The sequence below is a fragment of the Colobus angolensis genome, unplaced genomic scaffold (genome assembly GCF_000951035.1).
Source record: "Colobus angolensis palliatus isolate OR3802 unplaced genomic scaffold, Cang.pa_1.0 Scaffold158, whole genome shotgun sequence".
Taxonomy (NCBI): Eukaryota; Metazoa; Chordata; class Mammalia; order Primates; family Cercopithecidae; genus Colobus; species Colobus angolensis.
The window spans coordinates 825346-848524 of record NW_012114688.1 but is presented as its reverse complement, the minus strand read 5'-3'; the positions used below and the strand labels follow the sequence as shown (position 1 = coordinate 848524).

General features: G+C 38.2%; 1 protein-coding gene across 5 annotated transcripts in view; it reads right to left on the bottom strand.

Moving 5' to 3' along the window:
• PDE4B (phosphodiesterase 4B, cAMP-specific) overlaps positions 1–23179 on the bottom strand; it is a 621546-nt gene that overhangs the window by 29770 nt on the left and 568597 nt on the right. For all 5 annotated transcript variants that reach the window (XM_011936840.1, XM_011936844.1, XM_011936841.1 and 2 more), the window contains one exon: positions 12207–12319. In XM_011936840.1, the coding sequence (XP_011792230.1) occupies positions 12207–12319 (113 nt within the window). The remainder of the gene's footprint in view (positions 1–12206; positions 12320–23179) is intronic.

Below are 23179 nucleotides of genomic sequence, written 5' to 3'. Positions count from 1 at the left end.
TCTTTCCCAAATCTCAGTTTCATATCTGAAAATGGGGATACAGTAAGACCTTCCTCAGGGTGAGTGTCATACGAGAACACAGGTAAGAGCACTGTGTGTGCAGGAACGGATACTTCAAATATGTTTTATTACCATGCTACACTGGAACTAACAATACAAAAATAAGACACAGCTATAACTCAAAGATAATAATGCTATTTAATGCTCTATCTTGGTACCACAAGAAGCTTTGAGAGCAAATAAACTTTAAGTGAAGAAATGGGCCTTAGAAATCTCTGCATTGTCTCATAACTAATGTTCCCTTGGGCAGATGCAGAGTTTTCTGGGAAATGAAGTCCTGGATTATGTGGTTAGATTTGAGAAGCAGTGATTGGAAATTTCTGAATTTTTCCTCATCTCTATTCCTCCTTTCTTAACTTTCCAAAAGGAGCTCATATTTTGCTCATTTCAACCCAACGTATTTAACTTCTTTAAAACAAAGAGAATCTACTCTTACCAAGGAGTTCATACTTTCGTTTATTTTTGACAAAGTTCTTCTCTTTTAGCACTGTATTAAGGGCCCTAAAGAGTCTTTCTTGAAAAGCAATATGTGACCTTTCTTAGTTTGCAAATTTTACTATGGCAGACAGCATTAGGCAATGACTTTATCTTAACACTTTAAATATGTAAAAGAAAAAATATAAATACAAAAGAATTTTAAATTAATTCCAATAAATTGAAGCAAACTCTCTGAAATTAAATGATACTGATTTTTAAATATTAAAAAAAAACTAGCAAATCTTGATAAGATATTCTCAAGGACGCTCCCATGCAATGCAAGAAAGATGCAAATAAACTTTGCACAACCAGTTCCTGAGTGTTAAAATATAGCAGGAAAAAATTCAGTGGTAGCTCTTCCTGACAAGAATGCAAATAATATACTGAGCCTGGCCAAGAAAAACATACCCATTGCATTAGTAAACATATATGTATCTAAATCATCTTACTCACTTATAGAATGGAATCAGTAATAGCAATCACAATGGACAAGGGCTACAGGCATGGGGGGGGCACTGTTTCCTTTCAGCTTGCTAAATGGGTAGCATCTGGCAGGTTAAATTAATTCTTGTGGATTATGAGTGAGAGATCCAGAGTGGGAGTTGGAGTCCATTTCATTAGTGACCCATTAGAAGGTCCCTAGCTTCTCACCATCACACAAAAGTATACTGGAACTACACATTGAACTGGATAGTCTAAAAATGTTTCATAACTTTAAATTTTTTGAAGATACTAAAAGAAAATCTCCATCTTTATTATTGTTCTGTGCCCACCAGTGAGGTCATTACCCTGCCAGCATTGTTGAAAAGCAGGATAATCCATTAAAAGTCGCCATGTCAACAAATGTCTTAAATGACCAAGAAAACTGCAGAGAGCTTTTTAAAATAAACCAAATATCAACTACCACCAACTGACAAAAACTTGCTTTGCTGTTCACTTCCATCTTTACAATTAAACAGAAAGAGATCCATGCCTCCTTGGCATGTATTAGCCTGAATCCTGCAAGGAAATTGGAGTCTAAAACATTCAACACTTGCAATCTGAGCAGACATAAATAAAATCCCAGATAACTAAAATGTTAGCTATGGTATTAATTGATAAGATAGGTAAGAGGATGGTCTATGAAAATGTTATGGAAGTTAGAATAGCTAAGGCAGGGTTCCAAAAAAAGCCCCACAGTTTAGTGTCCTAGAGGCAGAATCATAGCACAAAGTCTGATCTGATGACATGTTTGAGCCAAGGGGAAGTTCTCTAGGCAATGAAATATGAAGATGGAGGGTAAATCCCTCTGTTTCTTTATTCTCAAGTGATGATAATATTCTTAAGCCATATTTTCTATAGATTTTCTGACATTAAGAGTAGAGAGGAAGTTGGAAGTCCACTGTTTTCATCAAGAGGAGCTACTAAAAATTTTAGTCTCTCTTTAAAAAAAAAAAATCTGTGCCTTTCCTTTTTATACACAAATGATTCTCCCAGCCCTTAAATGGATCTTCCCTCAGTAAAATCTCCATTTTACCGTTTTTTTTTTTGACAGGGTTTCACTCCCATCACCCAGGCTGGAGTGCAGAAGTGCAGTGGTGTGATCTTGGTGCACTACAACCTCTGCCTCCAGGGCTCAAGCGATTCTCATGCCTCAGCCACCCAGTAGCTGGAACTACAAGCACGCGCCACTGAGCCCAGTTAATTTTTTGTATTTTTAGTAGAGACAGGGTTTCTCTGTGTTGGCCAGGCTGGTCTTGAACTCCTGGCCTCAAGTGATTCACCCTCTTAGGCCTCCCAAAGTGCTGGGATTACAGGCGTGAACCACTGGCCCGGACTCATTTTAGCTTTTTTTTTTTTTTTTTTTTTTTTGCGACGGAGTTTTGCTCTTGTTGCCCAGGCTGGAGTGCAGTGGATGTGATCTGGGCTTCCTGCCCTCCACCTCCCAGTTTCAAGTGGTTCTCCTGCCTCAGCCTCTCAAGTAGCTGGAATTATAGCATGTGCCACCATGCCCAACTAATTTTTTTTTTTTTTTTTTTTAATTAGAGACAAGATTTCATCATGTTGACCAGGCTGGTCTCAAACTCCTGACGTCAAGTGATTCGCCCACCTTGGCTTCCCAAAGTGCTGGGATTACAGGCATGAGCCATTGTGCCCGGCCTCATTTTAGTTTTTTAATTCACATTTTCTATATCTTATTCCAATAACCAAAACACTAAGCTTTCTTATTCACTTAAGAATTAGAAATTTTCTTTTCATTTCTTACATTATATACTAAGGAATTTTCTTTTACTTTGTTCTACTTCGTAACACAAATAATGATTAGAAATTATGGAGGAAAAAAGAGCTAACTTTAGACTGTCAAGGATCTTCTAGGAATAATTTCCCTTAATAAATATTATCCCAAGATGCTCAATTCTCTGAGTAATTTTCCCTTGATTTTCCCCACATTTAAATAATTACATTAATAGTTTATTATTTATCCAAATTTTATGGCAAAATATTTGCAGTATCAGCTTAACTCAGGGGTCTACACATACTAAGACTCATTTTAAGTTAGCTAAATACATAAAAATGTCTTTCTATATGCTGTGAATCAGACTTATTTGCTTTAAATGATTTACAAGGCATTAATTACATTTATATTATATATTATTTCTCAATAGGTAGCTACCAACACCATTGTACCTAACTCCACTAGGATCTTGGTAATATGACTCAAGAGTCAAGAGATTATATTTGGGTTGTGAGAGCTTTACATAATTTGGTTCACTGTGCGGAAACATTCTAGGGTGTAGGGAGAGGGTCAAACTGGAATCACCATCTCAAGTTCAACTTTCCATGCCAACGGCTCTGCAAAGTGGCAGAGAGAACCCAAGGCTTACCAATCCAAGTGGTAAAACTTTCCAATTTATCATCTTCAGTTTCAGAGAAAGGAAAGAAAGAAATAGAAAGAAGTTAAGGGCAGTTACACTAACCACAGGGTATTTTTACTACCTAAACTTTGGCATTGGAATTAGTGAGAAAGCAAACAACAATCAAAAGCCTCAAAAGTTTAAGGCTTTTTTAAAATTCTGAAATTAAAACCAGGGGCATTTAAAGTAACTCACTTCAACTAGTTCTTGCTATGTTTTGATCACTAAATTTTCAGGTATACTAAATTAGTTCTTTACTTGAAATTATTAAGACACTTATGTATACCTTTTACACAAGATATGTAAATGAAGAATGAGAAGTCTAAAAGTCAACATAAACAAAAGAGAGAATGTCCCATGTCTTTCTCAATCATATCCAGCCTTTTGCTGAAGATGAACAGTAAGCCAGATTTATAATTAGACCTATATTTTAATACCTTAATCCCACCAATTCACCTTAAGACTTTGGAGAAGCCATGCCATAATAAAATTACTTTTCATTTAGAATGTGCCTTATATTTTACAAAGTTATTTGGAGTACATTAGGTACTTTAATCCTCACTTGTTATTAGTGGCAAAAGCTACCTCATTTTCTCATCTATAAAATGACTTCAAATAGAAATAGATAATAATACTTAAGGCTCTCTTCTAGGCTTAAAGTTCTAGGACTTTGTGTAATGTAATCATGTAAAACTATAACTAGAAAGAAAATGTTTAGATCTTTTTTGGTTTGATTTATCAAATTGCATCATCAATAGTGACCAAAGACATTAGATAGTTGACAAATTAGTACTTCACTGTGCCCTGTCTGATTGGCTTTAGCATAGCCTATATAATTGAGTTGGAAATATATTTTTATTTAATGATAATTTTTTTTTACTGTTTTCTTTCTAAAACAACTACTTAAAATCTGTCTTTTTAGATATCAAATGCCAATACCTCTCATCCTAAATCTAAAATTTAAAAATTGGCTTAGTCATTTTTACTTCCTGGTATCTGTATTCAAATTTCATTTTTATAATTGCTTACAGTTAAAACATTATGCACTACACTGTTAGCAAAGAGTGAGGGGATGGCAGCCATGTAAAGTATTTAATAATTAATTTAAAAATTATAATTATTTTGAGTAGCTAGAAAAATTAGAAGATGAAAGTGACTGAGCCATGAAGATACATTTTATTTTAATACATTTGCTAAACTTCAATCTTTGGGGGCTCTAGATTTCAAAAGTGATACATTTTAAAATTGCAAGTAATTAGCAGAAGGAAAAAAGTGACTGATGAACAGAATGGCATGATTTATAGCTTTAAAATCTACTCCATAAGAAGAAAAAATTATCAGGCACTTCCCAAATCAGAAACAAAAGAAACAGGAGTTTTACTGTCTTCTTCATTTCTAAATAACTTAACAGTCCTTTCTTTGTGGAAGCACGTGGCTACTTTGAAGTCAATCAAACAAAGGAAGTTACAGTGAAATATCCAAGAGACTAAACAGTTTGGCACCACTTGAGGGAAACATCACGTACAAGTGCGCAAGACAGAGAGGGACTGGTAGGTCCCTGAAAAATGCTAGAGGGAAAGGATGCTCAGGAAAGCACATTGACAACTGTGCCTTCAAGAGTGTGAAACCTATTGACTGTGGCACAAATTTGCCCTGGCATCTTCTTGTTTAGTAAGTCCTGGCTTCCAGATGTCTGAGCTATCTCTATTTGTTGAGCACACTTTTACTCAGAAGAAAAATGTTTTGGAAGAATAATGCAAATGCAAGCTCCAACCTTGGTTTTTCTTTCATAGATAACAATGGCATAGAACCTAGGAGCCTTTTAGACTGGGACATATTTAAAAAAAAAAAAAAAAAAAACACCCAAAAAGTTTTAAAAAGATGAGAAAGAATTATTTTCAAAAAATGGAGACCAAATATTTATTCTGCTAATGTGTTGAATTCTATTTTTCAAGACTAGTGTTCTACATTTACATTTGACAATCTAAACATAGCTCTTATTTTTTCCCTAATGTGGAGAAAGATGGTCACCTTAAAATGATTTATGTATCAGATTTTGAGACTATTATCAGACCTCTTATCAGCTAGCCAGAGGTAAAACAATCAAAGGCAATGTCCTCTTACTTCATTTCTGCTTGCTTTTTAGAGACTTGCTCACTTGGGGACTTTCAAGTGAGTTAGGCAGAATGACTGGGTCAAATGGATTGCCATTGAGTAAAGGAAATGGTTCTGTTAAAACCAAGGAAGAACTATTTAAATAAAACAAAACAGATTACAAATCAAACTTTTTACAAAGCACCAAATAACCTTCAAACTCTGTGATTTGTTAAGTTTTGAGAACACTAGAACTTGGAATACTGAATTGCACTAATACTAATACTCACTAGTACAACTCCATTTTGTCATAGAAAGAGTAACTGAAACATTGACAAAGAATAAATAGCTTAATCTTCTGTTTCATTTTTATTTGAAGACAAAGCCCAAGAAAAACAGTGGACATGTTACCTCCAAAAATTTTCCTTACATATTACTGAAGCATTAATTCTATTTTATGATCATGTTCCATGCCTTGGAAAGGTTGCGGCATAAAATGAAATTGCCCCAATCATTTGAATGATAATATAAATTAAAAAAATAAGAATAGCTTATCTCTATTTCCCTTTTTATTTTGAGAAGCAGGCAAAAAGGGAATTTGGGGGTAGTCTATAGTCCTTTGAACGAACCTTTATTATCTTATCTTAGGCCATGTTGGAGAATTTTAAGAAACAGATCTTGAAGTTAGCAAATTCATCTGCAATAGGAAATGGATTAGTTTAATACCATTATTGCATTTTTATGAGCACTTTATAACCATTTTCTATAATTGTGATTGCTCTTTCCCCTTATCTATGTTAGGAGACACTGCTTCCCAGGCAAGAAGACTGAGCCTAGGGCAATTAATGGCTGTCCTAGAGGCTGTGAGTATGGTAGCTACAGAATATAAATTTGAACCAGGCCTCCCTAATGCTTGCCACAGTTGAAAGAACAAGATCACTCACCAACCAATCCAAAATCCCCTTAGAAGAATTACTAAATAACTCTAAACTTTTTTCTATCTTTATATGCTTCATTGGGATCATTGACGGTAAGTCAGATGAACTGGGTATGAATCCTGGCTCTATGATTTACCTTAGGCAAGTTATTTCAACTTTCTATGCCTCACTTTACTCATCTGTGAAGCAGGAATAATAACAGTACCTATTTCAAAGGGTTACTGTGAATATTGATTATAGAATGAGGTAAAGAGCTTAGCACAATGACTGCATACACCTGTAAAGGTAGTTCTGTTGTTTACTAATATTATTCAATCAATAAACTGAAGAGCTGAGTCTTTTCCAACTATTTTGTTTTACAGAAGAGAAAATGGAAAGATTCCAAATAGTTTTATTGTCTATAATACTATACCTAAGTGAAGGCAGAGCTAGAACTCAAACTCATGGCTTATTCCCAGGCTCTCGTCACTTTATTGCTCCCTCCATAATTTAGTCTATATAAATCTGAGCAGTAAAGAGAGAAAATTTGAACCAAAAAAAATGTATGAGTGCCCACCTGGCTACCAGAATTCTATTCTGCCCTCTAATCCAGGGTCACCTCTAACACACGTGGGGCCACAAACTGTAAGTCCAAATATACAAAGATATACATTGAGCTATCTCCTTTACTTGTACTTTGACAGATATTCCTCCATAACAGCCTGAAAGGTCAGGTTGAATTTCGAATTCTTGAACTCCTTGGATATAGATTGGCCCTCTTCTTTCCCCATGCCCTTCCATCTCCAGGGACCTGTGAGCAGCCGGTGTGAGCCCTGGACCACAACCTGCTTGCCTAAGTTCCTTCTACACAAGTGTCTTCACATCTGTCATTGCTGCCTCTTGGTTAAACTCCTTAGGTCTAAGGGTGTGTATGCCTGCAGCACATTCCAGGAAGAGGCTTGTATGGCCGGGAAGTGGGTTCAAAGCCATCTGGACAGAGAATGTGGGGGTCCAGCAGATGCAAAATGTAGTTTAGAGAGGGGAGCAAAGCTGCTCCCTTGGCCCAGCCAACTCCTCACTTCCTGGGGTGGAGGGCAGCAGAAGGAAGGCCAGGCTAAGGCCCTCTGATTACAGCACAGAGCCCAGGAAAAGGATCCATCTTATGCTAGGGTGGCACTGCTGTAATCATATCATTACATTTTAGGCAAAAGTGGCATGAATATTCCTTTCAAGGACTGAACACCTGTCTACCTTCTCTCTTACGGAGCTCTAACATGAATCCACTGGCCAGTAAGATCTATTTCCTATCATTTCTGCAGGAGCTGGCATTTTCCATAGTTATTGATTATTCAGTTAAATACAAAATGGTTTACCCCTCATTAGGGCAATTAGCCTGTCGTGATCACCATCCAGTGTCATGCAGCCTAATATCCAGCTGGCTCGGGGCCTGGTAGAATTGTGTGACTTTATCCCGCACACCCAAGAGCACTGGCAATTAGTTGCCTTCATGCTCCCTGTTTAGTACTCTAGTATGGCTGCACCTGAAGAACTGGAAAAATAAGCCTGCGTAGCCAGGAGGACTCACTTCCCCATGATGGTTATCTGTAGCCGACTTCATGATGCCTTAAGAGAAAAAGGACCATCTATCTCCCATTTCTATCTTAGCAAACATTTACTCAAGTGCTAGGTCCTAACACTTTATTCTAAAAAAAAAAGTACTAATACACAGGGCCACTGTTTTCAACAACAGAATATCCATTTTCACCCAGCAGCACCCAACCTTTGTACTGCATATAAAACAGCCCCAGAGCAAAACCAATGGAGAACGAAAAGGACAGTGGAGGGCATTTGTGGGGGAAGTGAAGACAGTGACTAGTTGCTTGAACATAGCTCCTTTCTGAATACCACAGCATGTTCATCCTTTGAAAAACATTTAGCATTCTGAGTAAGAATGACCCTTTTGACGTTTTTCACCTGAAAATTCTAGGTGAGAAACTAGGTTTCTCAGTACCGTGAGGGAAGGAACACCTCCCCATTCCCCGTCAGTCACAATTATGCCTGCCTGGGATTGTTCTGGGTTGCTCCTTCCTCGGCCACTGTTGTTGCAACCCTGTACTTTTCTGACTGCGTCTGTCAGGAAGGAGACAGGAAATTCTAGTCACCCTCACAGCAGCTGCGCCATTCCTCCTATCCTCCTCTAATGACGTCGGTTGGCTTTGGTGACACGAGGTCAGGAACTGAGCCACAGTGAAGGTCAGGAAGATAGGTCACTGTTTATGCCGTTGTTGGGCTGGGGACCCTGCTGAGGCTATTTGCTTTCTTCCTTTCTATACTGTTTCTCTTTCCGTTCCTCTTTTTATAATGGAGAGCCAAAGCATCCTGTTTTCAAAACATCTGACTGTTTTGCCACTGAGGAACTCATGCTCTGATGCATTTTGCTGAAGTATAAGACAATTCTTCTAATTCAGGAGGTGATGAAAATTGAAACACAAAATTAATGAACAATTCTAAGAAGGCAATGTGTCGTTAAGCAAAACAGCTAGCTCTAACATGTCTAATCGAATTTGGGCAGCTGGCAGGAGGTTCACTAGCCATCCTTTTCATCTTAAATAACAATACCATTGCCTTGTAAAACTTCTGCTGAACTTATTCCATCTTCTAGTAATTCTTGGAGGAAAATAATTTATAAGACTAAAGTACTTGGCAGCATCGTTCTCTAAAATTCTGGAATTCCATTTGGACTATGGCCAGCATTAAGGGATCAGAGAAATGTGGGCCAAAGAGAGGACGATGTTTCTTATCTAACTCTGTGGGCTATGAAATACATTTGAGAAAGTCTTTTAGGAGATTTGAGTCACTCAGTTTTCTTCAAAATTTAAAGGATTAAGGAAAACAAACAAACTGAAAAAGCACAACCCTACCTAGATGAAGTAAAGATGAAAGATGCTTGCTCTTCCTCCACCAAACACAGTTAACTCTCTACCAGTGGCATGTAGACTGCACTTATGTAATTCCCAAATACCCCTCAGCATAGCACGATTTCACCTATCACCATTCATAAGATCAGATATTGCAAACAAAACTTAATGGGCACTTAGCTGAGACAGAACTAGGAACACAGAGTTTTTGCAAAAATGTAGTGGATACTGCTGATAGGTACACGCCCTCTATAACATGTCTTCACATCTCTTCCAGATCTTCAACTCAGAGACTTTTACCCTGGCTCCTTAGTTGATAAGGGTAAGCAAAATATGGCCAAATAAGACTGCATAGTAATGGGAATGATGATCAGGATAAAGTTTTAAAATGTCAACTTCAACTTGGATGGGAATCTCAGATAATTTCAACAACATTGAAAAGTGAATATGCAATATAATTTTTTTTTTTTTTTTTTGCCACAGATAATTCCGTTCCCAAAGAACGGGTGTAGATCAATTTCTTTCTGGTGGTCACAAAAATGTTTGCATTGCATTATCTCGAACTCCTGGGCTCAAGCAATCCCAAAATGCTGCCTCAATCTCCCAAAGTGCTGTGGTTACAGGTGTGAGCCACCACACCCTGGCCTCATTGCCTTATATCATATGTGTCATGGTGCATGTTATGCTTAAGCTTAACCTGAGACAATTATCTGAATAATCAATAATCTTTTAAAAGGTAGTAAAAAGAGATATTTTTAAAAATTAATCTTAACTGTCAGTTGGGCATCATTCATGCACTAAATAATTGCTTTGCCTGACAATCTTTCCACTGTAGATCTAGAAAATGACTGAGGCTGCATGCTTTTTACTTAAGCTAACTGTGTCAGCATTGAAGGTTAGCCCTTTTGTTAGGGTTAGCTCTATTCAACTTTCATTGCTTCCTGCACATAACACCATAAAGGAGGAGCGGAAGCCTGAGGGATTGGAATCCTCACCCGTATCTACAGAGTGCCTGGTCTCAGAGCCTTACTAACTACTATGCTGAATAAGATTATTTTTAATAAATTTGCAAGACAGTCAATGTCTATTTCCAGCACTCTAGGCATGAATGGGATTAGAATACTACAGCATATTGACACTCAAAATGAAAATTAATGGCAACTTGTAGTCTCTCAGGGGGTACTCTTTTTCTCTTCTTGGAGTTAATTGTCTGCTTTATCTTGGTGACTCTAGTTAGTATATTTTGGTGACTATTGAAGTTTGCCATATTCTCTATGGTGGAAGCTATTGAAAAACTACCCCATAAATGTTGGATCTACATCTTGCATAGCCATCAATTACCACAAAATACAGGGAACAGAGTGTCTGCTAATGCTCCAAAGTAGGCTCAAGCCTTGTGGAAGTCCTTCTACATGGAGTCCCAGTGTGATTTGGAGAAGTCACACAGCAAAGCCCTCCTCACAGGGAAGCAGTTGGTTGAATTTTACCCCAGCCTGGAAAATCCCTGAGTTTAACCTTCAATTGAGACCTTCAGAGAAAAGTCAATAAATAGTTAATCCTCAAATGTGTTCTTTTCTTTTTTTTTCCCTTCCAACTTAAACTCTAAACTAAAATTTTAGAAAGGGACTTATTTCACCCTTTCATTAACCAATAAACAAAGAGTTCCAAGTAGGAAGAGTCCCCCCTCCCCTCCTTCAGGATCTCCTGAGGACACACTGCTTCCTCTGCGCAGATCCTCTGAGGGGCAGCCAGCAAGCCTTGATCCAAAGGTGGTACTTTTACCCCAGGAACACTGGAGAAGGGACAGACACTCACTGGTGCACCTCAGGGCTGGAAAGGGCATGCTGGCAGGTGTGGAACAAAATCTCTTCTCAGCCCCAGAAACATAGACAACAAGATGATACCTCAGGCTAGAATGATTGGGACTCTGAAATGTGCACTTATGAAGGTATGGTGTAAGGCTTTTTAACAAAGTGTAGGTGTCTGTGTGTCTGTGTACACACACACATATAACTTTGTATAACTTTATAGCGATATGTATTTAATATAATATTCTCCAAGGTAAAAATACAAACAAAAAGCAACAACTCTCACTACATAAATTAGCACTCTAAGTCCAGGTGTTAATTAAACAAATGATATAATGATAGCTAATTAAGGCTCTTCAACATTAAGCTTTGTCTGGGGATTGTAAATAAAACCATTTTGGGGGCAGTATGCATAAGGCAATTTCAAATGATTTCACTATGAAAATCAGCAAACTTAAACAAAAGAAAACTTCTGGTTTTGGAGACAAAGCATATTGTTTCTTTTTTATCTTAGGTCATGAAAGCATCACAAAAGAAATCTTAGAAAATCCCAGGATGTCCTTCTTAGAGGGAATTTATCCAACTTGAATGCAGACCATTCTTTCGAATTGATATATGAAGGTTAAACTACTTTCTTGTTTAAAAATAAATATGTGACACCTGATTGCAATGCAGCAAGATTCACTCAGATTTTCGCTTCCTGATAATTGTAAAAAAAATTTAAAGCACTTTCCATTTTATATTGATTTGGAAGCTTTACAGACAGACACCTCTCACCTTAAACCTATTCCAAATTGCATCGCTAAGAGAGAAATTTGGCTTCTGGAAATTGAAGTGTACTGAGGATTTTAAACTTTTGCTGTAGCATCAAGACACAAGTAGAGTGTGACACTTTGGAACAGAATCTTCTAGACAAAGCAAGAAACACATTCTTAGGGTTGGTAGCGTTCCCTGGTACACTCTGCAGCCGACAGAGGTGAGGGGAGCTGGAGCTCCCCGCATGATCACACTTTAATGAATAAAAAGGTCATCTCTTACCTTGTTAGAAGCCATCTCACTGACAGAGCGGTAGGTCTGTATGGTCTCTAGCTGGTCTAAACACCAGTCTAATTCCTCCAGCGTTTCCATTGCTAATTTTTGATAAGATTCTTCTGCAAACAAACACACAGGCATGTAGTTAGGCTGAAGCGGCTGCAGGCTGTCCATAGCACAGTCACCGCTGCCACCGCTGATTCCGGCGCTACTGAAGGTGCCCCCGTGCTCCTTCATTATTTGCACGCTGGCTCCTTCCTTCCAGCTCTCTCCACCAGGAGAACAAATCACAGTGGTGCTCTGCCTGGGATGGCTGGTGCCAAGTTTCTCCCCCACCCCCCGCCTGGATGAGGTGTCGGTGATCTACCAAGAAACTTCCTCTGAGGAAGAAGGCGGAGGGAACGGGAACGGTCTCTTATAAGCTTATCTGCATAAATGTGTCCTAAAACTAAAGGCAGAAGCAGCAAAGAGTTTTCTCAAGCTCTCTTTGCCTTAGTCATCCCAGGGTCCTTTAGAGTATGTGATGTCATTTCTGAGTGTTTTGCCATCTCAAGGAGAAATGAGGAAAGCGTTTTCTCATTTTGCTTTTCTTCTAAATGAAACAGTCAAAATTTGGGCGAAAACTGGTTGACGATTACGTTCAAATTCTAGGCAGTCATTCATGCTGGGGAAAGTGTTCATGTTGGAATAACTTTTAATTCAGCGAACACTGACTTGCACAAGTGAGAGGCAGAGGCTATTCCTTTCTCTCCCTGAAATCTTCCCTTTAATTAGAGGGAAAATGAGGTCTCCCTGATAAGACTCCAGTCTAAAAGAAGCTGTCTGGAGTTTTACGTGAACACGTTTATTGGCCTGGGAGTCCTGCAGCTCTTGTTATACTAAACAAAGCTAAAACTTCCCTTCTGCAAGTGCCAGGATCACAGGGAAATTCTGAACCGGACTTTCAGGTGGAGCCAGATGTGAACACTGCAGATTTTTATTTTGATTAAAGCTGGGGGTTCTGATTTGCTGCCCTAAGACTCTAGACTTTCTGGAAATATTGTTGGAGGTCCATACAAAAAATATTGTTGTGAAGATCACATTTTTTTTGCTAGATAATTAAAACTTTTTACATATCCTTAACATGTCATTTTATATCCAAAAGTTTGTGAGTCTAAAAAATACTTCAGGTTATTGGCTTAAGAAATCTGTCTTAATAAACACTGAATTAACTTTATAAATGCTAGATGAATTAATGAAGCTACAGAGAGTTGTAAAAAGCTGTTGGACTCTCCTGCATACATGACTGTTTTTGAGAGAAACAGCATGAACTCTACCAAGCTTTCTGAAATACAAACACACAATAGGCACTAATAAAATGTAAAGTCTCATATAGAGTTCTAATGTAACATTCCTGCCATAATTAAAAGACATATATTTATACAGAAATTCTAGCAAGACCGCATAGTTTTTAAAAATTATTATATGAATAATCTTATGTCTGTGGTGTGCAAATACTTGAAGCAGAAAAGAGAATCAACAGAACTGTGATTCCAAGTAACTGGAATCACTTGGCCACAGATGCATATTTCAAAGAATAGTTGCTTTGTTTATCCCAGAAATATTCATACACTTCAGGATAAACAGGGGTTAAATTCAATATCCTGTATGTCATACTTAAAAAGCCACAAAACCACGGGAGGTAACTTCCTCCATTTTTTTTTCACACTCATCAAAAATGTGCAGACAAGAATTGAGGTGTTTTTAATAAAACTCATTTCAAGTCAGACTTACACATACCTTCCTTCCTTTCTTCCTCTTCAATTTTGCAATGCTGCCTCAACACGAAGATTCTCTGACTTACTCTCTAGTGTGTCCAAAACACCCCCTTGCCTCCTCTGTTTGTTTCCAGAAGAGCACTTCTTCCAAGGAAGCTTTTTCTGAAGAGGCAGAACCCTCCCATTCTCATTCCCTGCCTCTAATAAAGGAAAAAGTCCAACAACTTCCCAGCTGCTGGGGATTTACTATCTTCGTGTCTTCCACATCACAACCTGTGGTTCTCTGTAACGAATATCAGACATTCACCAGGACGGTGGGGAGAAAGCAGCTTGCTCCTCGCTTTTTGAATCTGCTGATATGCAAAATGACTGCAAGATGATACATCACATTTCTCCTTCACTAAGAGGAAAAAAGGGATCTAATTTCTACTCAAGCTTGACCAAGGAAATACATAGAGTAATTATACCTGCAGAAGTACTAAAAAAGAGGACTCTTCAAAGATATACCAGTGAGCTCATTCATTGTCTACTATATGGAACAAGCATGCATGTACTTCTAGAGTTGGTACAGTGTGAGACGTGGGTGAACAGATAATGGATATGAAGAGTCCTTGCTCCATTGTCCTCTCTTCTTCAGATCAGCCATCAAAATGTTTAAGCAAAAATTAATACATTTTGAAGCAATGTTAGTTATGCTAGAGTGTCACTTTCCAAACTCTAATCCATAGTCAAGACTTTGTATCCACTTTATAGTCTTCCTACCACGGTAACTAAGCCAGGGGCACAGAGGTCAGAGTGTACTAAATAGGGGGATATTAAACACCTGCTACCTATGAATGCAATTAAAGAAAATGACCAGAACAGCTCAGGACTGGCCTCCCTGCTATAACTTTGTAGCTTTAGCACCTAGGAGATACTCAGCAAATAACTGGAGGAATGGAAACCAAATTGCCTAAGCAGCCTACAAATACTTGGGCACCTGAAGGCTGAATGGTCCATCTGTAGCACTGTGAAATAAAAGCACCAGATTTGGAGTAAGAATCATGAATATTGACTTTCTCTTCTACCACTTACTGTGTGGTCCTAGACCTCAATTTCGTACATCTGTAGAAGAAGGATAAAAATATTTATCTCATAAAGTTATAAAGGGATGAAATAAGATAAAGTATGTGGAGTGCCTAGGATGGTAGCCAGTTCTTAGTAGGTGATAGATGCATAGGAGAATTATTAATGGCAATCAGAGAAATCCTAAGGCCTGGCATTGAGGAGTAGGAAAGAGTATGAGGAAGAAAAGAAAGGGAGATAACTGAATTGCATATTCAATAAGGGATTTTAGAGTAAGAATCAGCTGTGTAATTTGAAAGGCCAAGTACAAAGTGAAAGTGCAGGGCCCCTTGTTCAAAAAGCAGTAAAATTGCTATAAAAGATACTAAAATATAAAGTTTTTTCCTTTCTTCTGCATTCTCTTTCAACTTGTCATGGTGGTTTTTCTTCATATACTTATTTTAAAATACTTTCAGACTGACAGAAAAATTGTAAAGATAACACAGGGACTTCCCACATATCCCACATCCTAATTTCCCCATTGTTAATGTCTTATATTATTATGGTACACTTATCACAATTAAAGGTTTGGTGCATTATTTCAGGCACTGGGATACCTTGAGGTGAGTGCAGACCCTCACAGCAACATGAAGGCCCTGCCACTTATGACTGAGGGCACACACATAGCTCACCAGCAGCTCACTCCTCCTTCCTGATAGCTGCCAGACTGATAAGCTGTGCACCTACCAGGCACAAGAGCTGGGGAAGTCGAGTTAGGTGTTTCTCCCTTCTCATGGTCTCCAAGACCCTACCCACAGGAGACAACCCCTTGGGTCTTAGCATACTGCTAAGGGTACTGCAACCTCTTAGCGGGGACATGCTGGGTACCTGAAACAGGGGTGGACAAGAGGCTCATCCCCATCAAGACCTGACCTCTGTCTACCACAGCTATGCCAGCCCAGGTCAGAGATAGCTGCTTCCATGTCCCACCTGAGGCTACAAAGCACACATGGCTCACTCAGACCCCCCCTGTGCCTGTACCCTGACTGGGGATGGAGGACAGCAGTGGTCACAGGTGCAGGTGGGAAAAAGGAAGCTGGACGATTCCTAGGGCACCAGGGAGCAGAGGAGAGGATGGTTAGGATCTTGTCCAGGGAGACAGGCAGGTGAGAGGAAGTGAGAAAGTGCATGAGCCAAGGCTCCAAGCCACTGTCACATACTCCACTGTTCCATCAAACATCACTTATAAAACACAAGTTCAAATATAATATTATTACAAGTTTTAAGATGGAAAATATGGAACCCTTCTGAGCATAGGGCCCCGTGCAACCCAACAGGTTACATGCCCATGAAACTGGCTCTCTTCCTGTCTTACATAAGATGTCCCTGAGAAGAAACAATGTTTAACACCACAGAAACAAATCTCAGAGGCCATAAGAGTAGGTCTTGGGACCATGGATGATCATGCGGTTGAACTTCATTTTCAAAAACTTCCAGAGGGAAGAAGTAGGGGAAAAGCAACCTCCCTTCTCTTCCTCTCTTTTTTCCCTCTTTTACTGCAATAAGAGTGGAAAAGAAAGATTTTGTTCCTTCTATAAGTCTCTGGGTATTGCATTTGACTCTGAGAAATAGGAAGATAAATTGAGTAAATAATATTAATCTGCTAATGATATGTGGAATTCAAATAGCTCTTTTCTCAAAGGAGCTCCCAACACCCTATTTGTTAATCCTTGCAACATCTTTGTGTGATAGATATGGAAGTAGGATGATTATCTTATTTACCTGAAGGCATCAACTAAGAAATCAGAGGTTAAATTATTAGAGCAAATAGTTCCCTCCAGATTCCTAACAAGACTATATCTTGGTCTATGAAATAGAGGATTCAGTTTAGCACTAAAAGATGCATGTATTCCTGAAAATTCTGCATTTAAAGTTGCATCTTACCCTCGGATCTCTTCCATTTACGATTGCATAACTACTTTCCTAAATGTTGTTATTTCTCAAGTCTCCATTTCCCTTTTCTGATCTACCTAATGCAGGCGTTAGCACAGGGAAACTGTGCAATATTTACTCAGAAGACCTGGTATGGTTCTTGTCCTGCATCTTGCTTCAGAGGGTAACCTCGGGTAAATTACTTATATTCTTGAAGACTAAATTTATTTATCTCTAAAACGAGGATAAGAAAAATATCCTATTCTCATGGGAAAGGTAGAATCAGAGAACAGACACAAAAATGGACTGTAAACCTTTAGTATTATATACATTTTGCAAATATCTCATTTATTATTACAGATGGCATACAGGCACATTTAGAAAAACAGAAAATTACAGAGAAGCCAACAATTCAAATGATAAAAAATCTCACATTTTTAGCAGTCAGAGATCACCATTGTTGACTTCTTGGTGCATGTCATGTATGTGTTTATGTGTGTATGTAAACATACATATGTATATAACAGAAATAGGATCGCATTGTACAAACCACTGAGCAATATTCTTATTTTCAGTCAGTGACATTTTCATTTTTTTCTGTTTCAATAATTTTTCAGTTCATCTAATACTTAGGTTCACAGACCAATTTCCCCAGCTTTTTAAATGCAAATCTAGTAGAAATAGGTGTGTGAGTTAGCAGAGTCCTGTTGGGAAGAGGGAGAGATCCAGAGAAGAGTGACAGGAAAGGGTAATTAGAAACCTCTGCCTGGCCACAAATAGCTAGTTACTCATAGTTAGAAAACATGGGGACACATTTTAGCAGTTATGAAATCAGTGGCCCCACTGCTAAAAGACCTCAGGTGCCCTAAAAGCTGGCCCTGCAATCCGTGCAGGGAAATGTAATCTTATGACTACACTGATCTCTTGGAAAAGTAGGTACAGGGGCCCTTTATGTATCCGGCATCATTTAACTTTGAAACCTTAAGTCTCATGGCTTGTAATACAGATGAGAAAACAGAGACTGAGAGAAAACAGTGCTCTGTCCCCAATTACACATGATTAGCAATTGAAAGCATCATAATATACCCCAAATATAAATTTCCTACAAATTAGATCTATATGATATTCCAACATATCTCTATATATCAGAAACTTATCTGTCAAGTCACCCACACTTTTTATCCACAGAAAGCACATAGAAAAGAACTGTACATAACCTTTATGGGCCTCACATAATTGGACTTCCTATTAGAGAAGGTGGTAACTATTTGCAAAGTTATTCTAGTGGTTAAATCAATTGGACCAACTGTTACATGCAGCAACAGGAATGAATATCATAAACACAAATGTGGAACAAAGGAAACCAAATATTACAAAGTACGTGAAAAAATAGTATGGGTCAAATTCCGTAAAGTTCCAAAGAGGCAAAAACTAATCTAAAGTAATAGAAGTCAAGATATTGGTTACCTTGTGGGCTTAGTGACCAGCAGGGACTTGAAGGGCTTTCTATAGGGTTGGCAATGATCCATTTCTTGTTCTGGGAACTGGTTACATAGGTATGTTCACTTTATAAGAACTCACTGATTTCTACACTTGTGATTTGTGCACGTTTCTGTCTTTCTGGTTATCCATGTAGGCTTTCAACAGATAGTCCCATCTAGGGGAAGCCCAGTTTAAAAAAACAAGAGCAGAATTTCCAAAAACACATTTCCTTTCCTTTTCTTTAGCTATAGCAATGGGTATCAGCAGAGTTTGAGTAAATCTCACATAGCTAAGAAACAACAACAAATGTTGGTTTTAATGTGACATAGACCAGGATGCTCTTACTAACTCAAAATTCAGTGAAACACATTAGAGTCTGCCCAGCTGTTTATCAATTGTTAACTGTGCCATTTAATAGCAGTGTGCCCTTAGACAAGAAAAGTAGCCCACTGTGCTTCCATTTCTTCACCTGTAAAACAGGAAGATAGTTTAAACTAGCTGTGAAAATTAAGTGAATCAATATACGCCAAGCCTTTGATCTGGCACGTGTCAGGAACTTCTCCCCTCCTTCCTACCACTTCTCTGGTCCTGGGTCACTTTCCTGATGATATATTGACATGTATTTGACAGCTGGGTCATTGACAGAGTTTGCTTTGGCCCTGGGAAAGGAAGCATGTGTAAGGTTGGCTATGACATCCTAAAACGTCCTTCCTACTGTATGACTTCAGAAAAATGCATTCTTAACACTTGTCTTAAGTTAGAGATAGTTGGTTTCCACTTCTAAAATATAGACCTGACCTGATGGATCGTTCCTTCACAAAATTCTAACTGACATACCAGGTCAGTGGCCTTTCAGACATGGAGAATTGTATAAGAAAGCTGTTTGTTCATTCATTCAGCAAAAGTGCACTGAGCAACTACTATATGCCAAGCCTGCTGCTGGGTGGGAGCCGGATTACAGCAATGAACAAGACACTTCAGGAGTGCTATTGTCCATTGCACTGAATGATTGTATTGGAAATCCCTTTTCCTTCTATAAATAGTAAGTCTGTGAAGCTAGGTGCCTTCTCAGCTTCCTTCCATAATCTTCTGATCTTTGTAAATGAGAAGTGTGTTTTAATTGGATTCTTTACATTCAGCTTTACTTTTAGCTTCATTCTCAAGCTTCTAGCCCTGTAGATGTCTTATGTTTGGGTTTCTCGTATGGCTCTACATGCCTTTAAGTTAGCATACTTAGTCCATTCTTTGGTTCCTTCCCATAGTGCAGTAAGTACTTGATAAAATGTAAAATAGTTTCATACATATAGGAATTGGCATCTCTTTATGCAAAGGTATGAGGTTGAGGCTACTGGCCTATTTATTTATTTGACGATCTTGGTTGTGATTTTTTCCCTTAGAGTTAGGAATACTTTTTCTTCATCATGAGTTATTATGTCCAAATATATAATATTTGGTAAATGAAGCACACTCAGGTTAGAGTGCAACATTTCAAGAGGGCATGCTATTTTAACCTTGGGTAAAATATCTATGGAACAAATCATAAGAACAGGAGAACACATATACACTGTAATGCAATTCTTCCAAGACCAAAGTTTGCAAACCCTATGCAGCCTTTCTTTAGGCAGGACTTTGTTAGCATGTCTTTATAAATACGGAACTTTGCAATTGCATATGACAGGGATTTCACTCTGGGTGGATTCACAAAAGAAGAGGTTCACTGCCCTTAGGGGAAATAACAGTGAAAAGTAGGTCATTTTGATGCTGATCTCTTTAGCAAATTCCTCTAAGACTACAAGCAAAAAAAAAAAACAAAAAACAAAAAAACAAAAAAAAACTGTAATCACAACTGGCTCTTGTATATATAACTTGACAGTTTACCAAGCACTTTCACTTGCATATCTCATTTTTTCCTTGAAAAATAACCCCAAGAGAGAAATTATTATCATTATGACATACATTTTCCATTATGAATGTGAGAAAATTGAGGCTTGGATGCATTTAACAATTTGCTGAAAGTGATATGATGGGTCCAGGAGGGAGACAGGCAAAGAAGATGGACAGAGAGATTGAGAGGGGAAGATGGGAAAGGGAGGGAGAATGAAGGAGACATTTTAATTCTATTGATTGACATATTGATTCTAAATTCCATAATTTTCTTGCTAAGCCATGGAGCCTGTTGTAAATAAATGGTCAAAGTTTCTCTTTCTTTTATAGAGATAGGCTTAGACAAGGCAAAGCTATGTCTTTGATGTGCCAGCCTCATAGCACTGTTTCCTTTTGGTCTACCTCCCACTCTTTTAATATCCTTACCCTTTCCACAACCTGCTCTCCAGAACTCTGCCTTTGGCACTTACATGCGAGAATTTGTTCTCATCCAGCTAAAACACGTACCACCAATGTGAAGGGATGTTCAAAGAACTTAATTATCTACCTGTATTGGTATTAAAGACCAAGACAAAGGACATAAGAAAGTGAAAGGGATAGAGGCAAGCTGTTGTCCAATTATTTTTCTAACAAAGTAAATATATTGACAAAATATTTATAAAGGATATAGAGCAGTGATTAAAAGCTTGGTGTCTGGAGCTAGACTGCCTTGATTCATATTCCAGCACCACCACTCACTGTTATATAACTTTGTTACATAAGACGTTACTTCTCTGTGCCCTAGTTTCTTCATCTGTGTAATGAGAATAATAATAGTATCTATTTTAATGGGCTGCAGCATTTGGTTAACAAATAAATAAATGTAAAGTGCTTAGGACAGTGCATGGTACAAGTACCAGATGAATGTTGGCTATTATTTGTTGAATATGACACGATAAATATTTAATGAGTGAACTTTTTGAGTGCCTATTATGTTGTAGGCACATCATGAAACTCTAAGGATATAGTGGTGAATATTAGAGTTTTGCTTACTTGAAGCCTATATCCTAAGAGGAATAGAAAAATAATTATGCAAAAATTTAGTACAACTTGGAAAAGAGATACTAAGAAGTGTAGAATGCTATAAACATTTATAATAGGGATAACCAGAGACCCACAATCTGAAAAGTGGGGATGTGAGAGAAGGCCTGCCTTGAAAAGTTATGAGATTTTGAGGAATAAAAATTAAGTATCAAGGGAGAGGAAAGCATTCTAGGCAAGGGGAATATCAGAGTATGCTCAGGAACAGAGAGAGGGAAAAACTGGTAGGGGAAGTTAGATCAAGTTATATACAGTCATGGAAGGCTATGAAAAGATCTTGTATTTTATTCTGCAAGCAATTGGAAAACTTGGTGGAGCTCTATCAAAGGAGCAGTTCAGTCAAATTTGCATTTTAAAAAGATCCCTCTGGCTGCAATTTGGAGAATGAACTTAAAGGTAAGAATGAAATCTAGAGACTAGCAATGAGGTTAGCTAAATAGTATTCAAGAGCCCCATATCTACAGGGAGCCATACACGAGTTTGATATCTGGCTTTGCCATTTATTAGCAGTATTAACTTGAGTGAGTTGCTCAATTTCTCTAAGCCTTAATTTCCTCATCTCTAGAATGGGGGTAAGCATATCTTGTGGGGGTAGTTATGAAGATTAAATGAGGTAAACCATACCAAAACACATAAAACATTACCCAGTAACCTAGTGAAGTATCCATCCTAGTTGCTGGTAGCATTTGTTATGATCTAAATGTGTCCCCCAAAATTCCTGTGTTGAAACCTCACCAGTACGTTTCAACACAGGAATTAAGAGGTGAGGCCTTTAGGAGGTGATTAAGTCATGAGGGCAGAGCACTCATGAATGGGATTAGCAACCTTTTAAAAGGGCTGGGGAGAATTAGCTAGGCCCTTTTTTCCTTTCATCCCTTCTGCCATATGAGGGCACAGAGTTCGTCCCTTCTAGAAGACACAACAACAAGAAGCCATCTTTTATTTTTATTTTATTTTATTTTTTAATTATACTTTAAGTTCTAGGGTACATGTGCACAATGCTCTGGTTTGTTACATAGGTATACATGTGTCATGTTGGTGTGCTGCACCCATCAACTCGTCATTTACATTAGGTATTTCTCCTAATGCTATCCTTCCCCCAGACCCCCAGCTCCCGACAGGCCCCAGTGTGTGATGTTTCCCTCCCTGTGTCCATGTGTTCTCATTGTTCAGCTCCCACCCATGACTGAGAACATGTGGTGTTTGGTTTTCTGTCCTTGTGATAATTTGCTTAGAATGATGGTTTCCAGCTTCATCCATGTCCCTGCAAAGGATATGAACTCATCCTTTTTTATGGCTGCATAGTATCCCATGGTGTATATGTGACACATTTTCTTAATCCAGTCTATCACTGATGAACATTTGGGTTGGTTCCAAGTTTTGCTATTGTGAATAGTGCTGCAATAAACATACGTGTGCATGTGTCTCTGTAGTAGCATGATTTATAACCCTTGGGGTATATACCCAGTAATGGGATCACTGGGTCAAATGGTATTTCTAGTTCCAGATCTTTGAGGAATCACCACACTGTCTTCCACAATGGTTGAACTAATTTACACTCCCACCAACAGTGTAAAAGTGTTCCTATTTTCCACATCCTCTCCAGCATCTGTTGTTTCCTGATTTTTAATGATCACCATTCTAACTGGCATGAGATGGTATCTCATTGTGGTTTTGATTTGCATTTCTCTGATGACCAGTGATGATGAGCATTTTTTCATATGTCTGTATAAATGTCTTCTTTTAAGAAATGTCTGTTCATATCCTTTGCCCACTTTTTGATGGGGTTTTTTTTTTCTT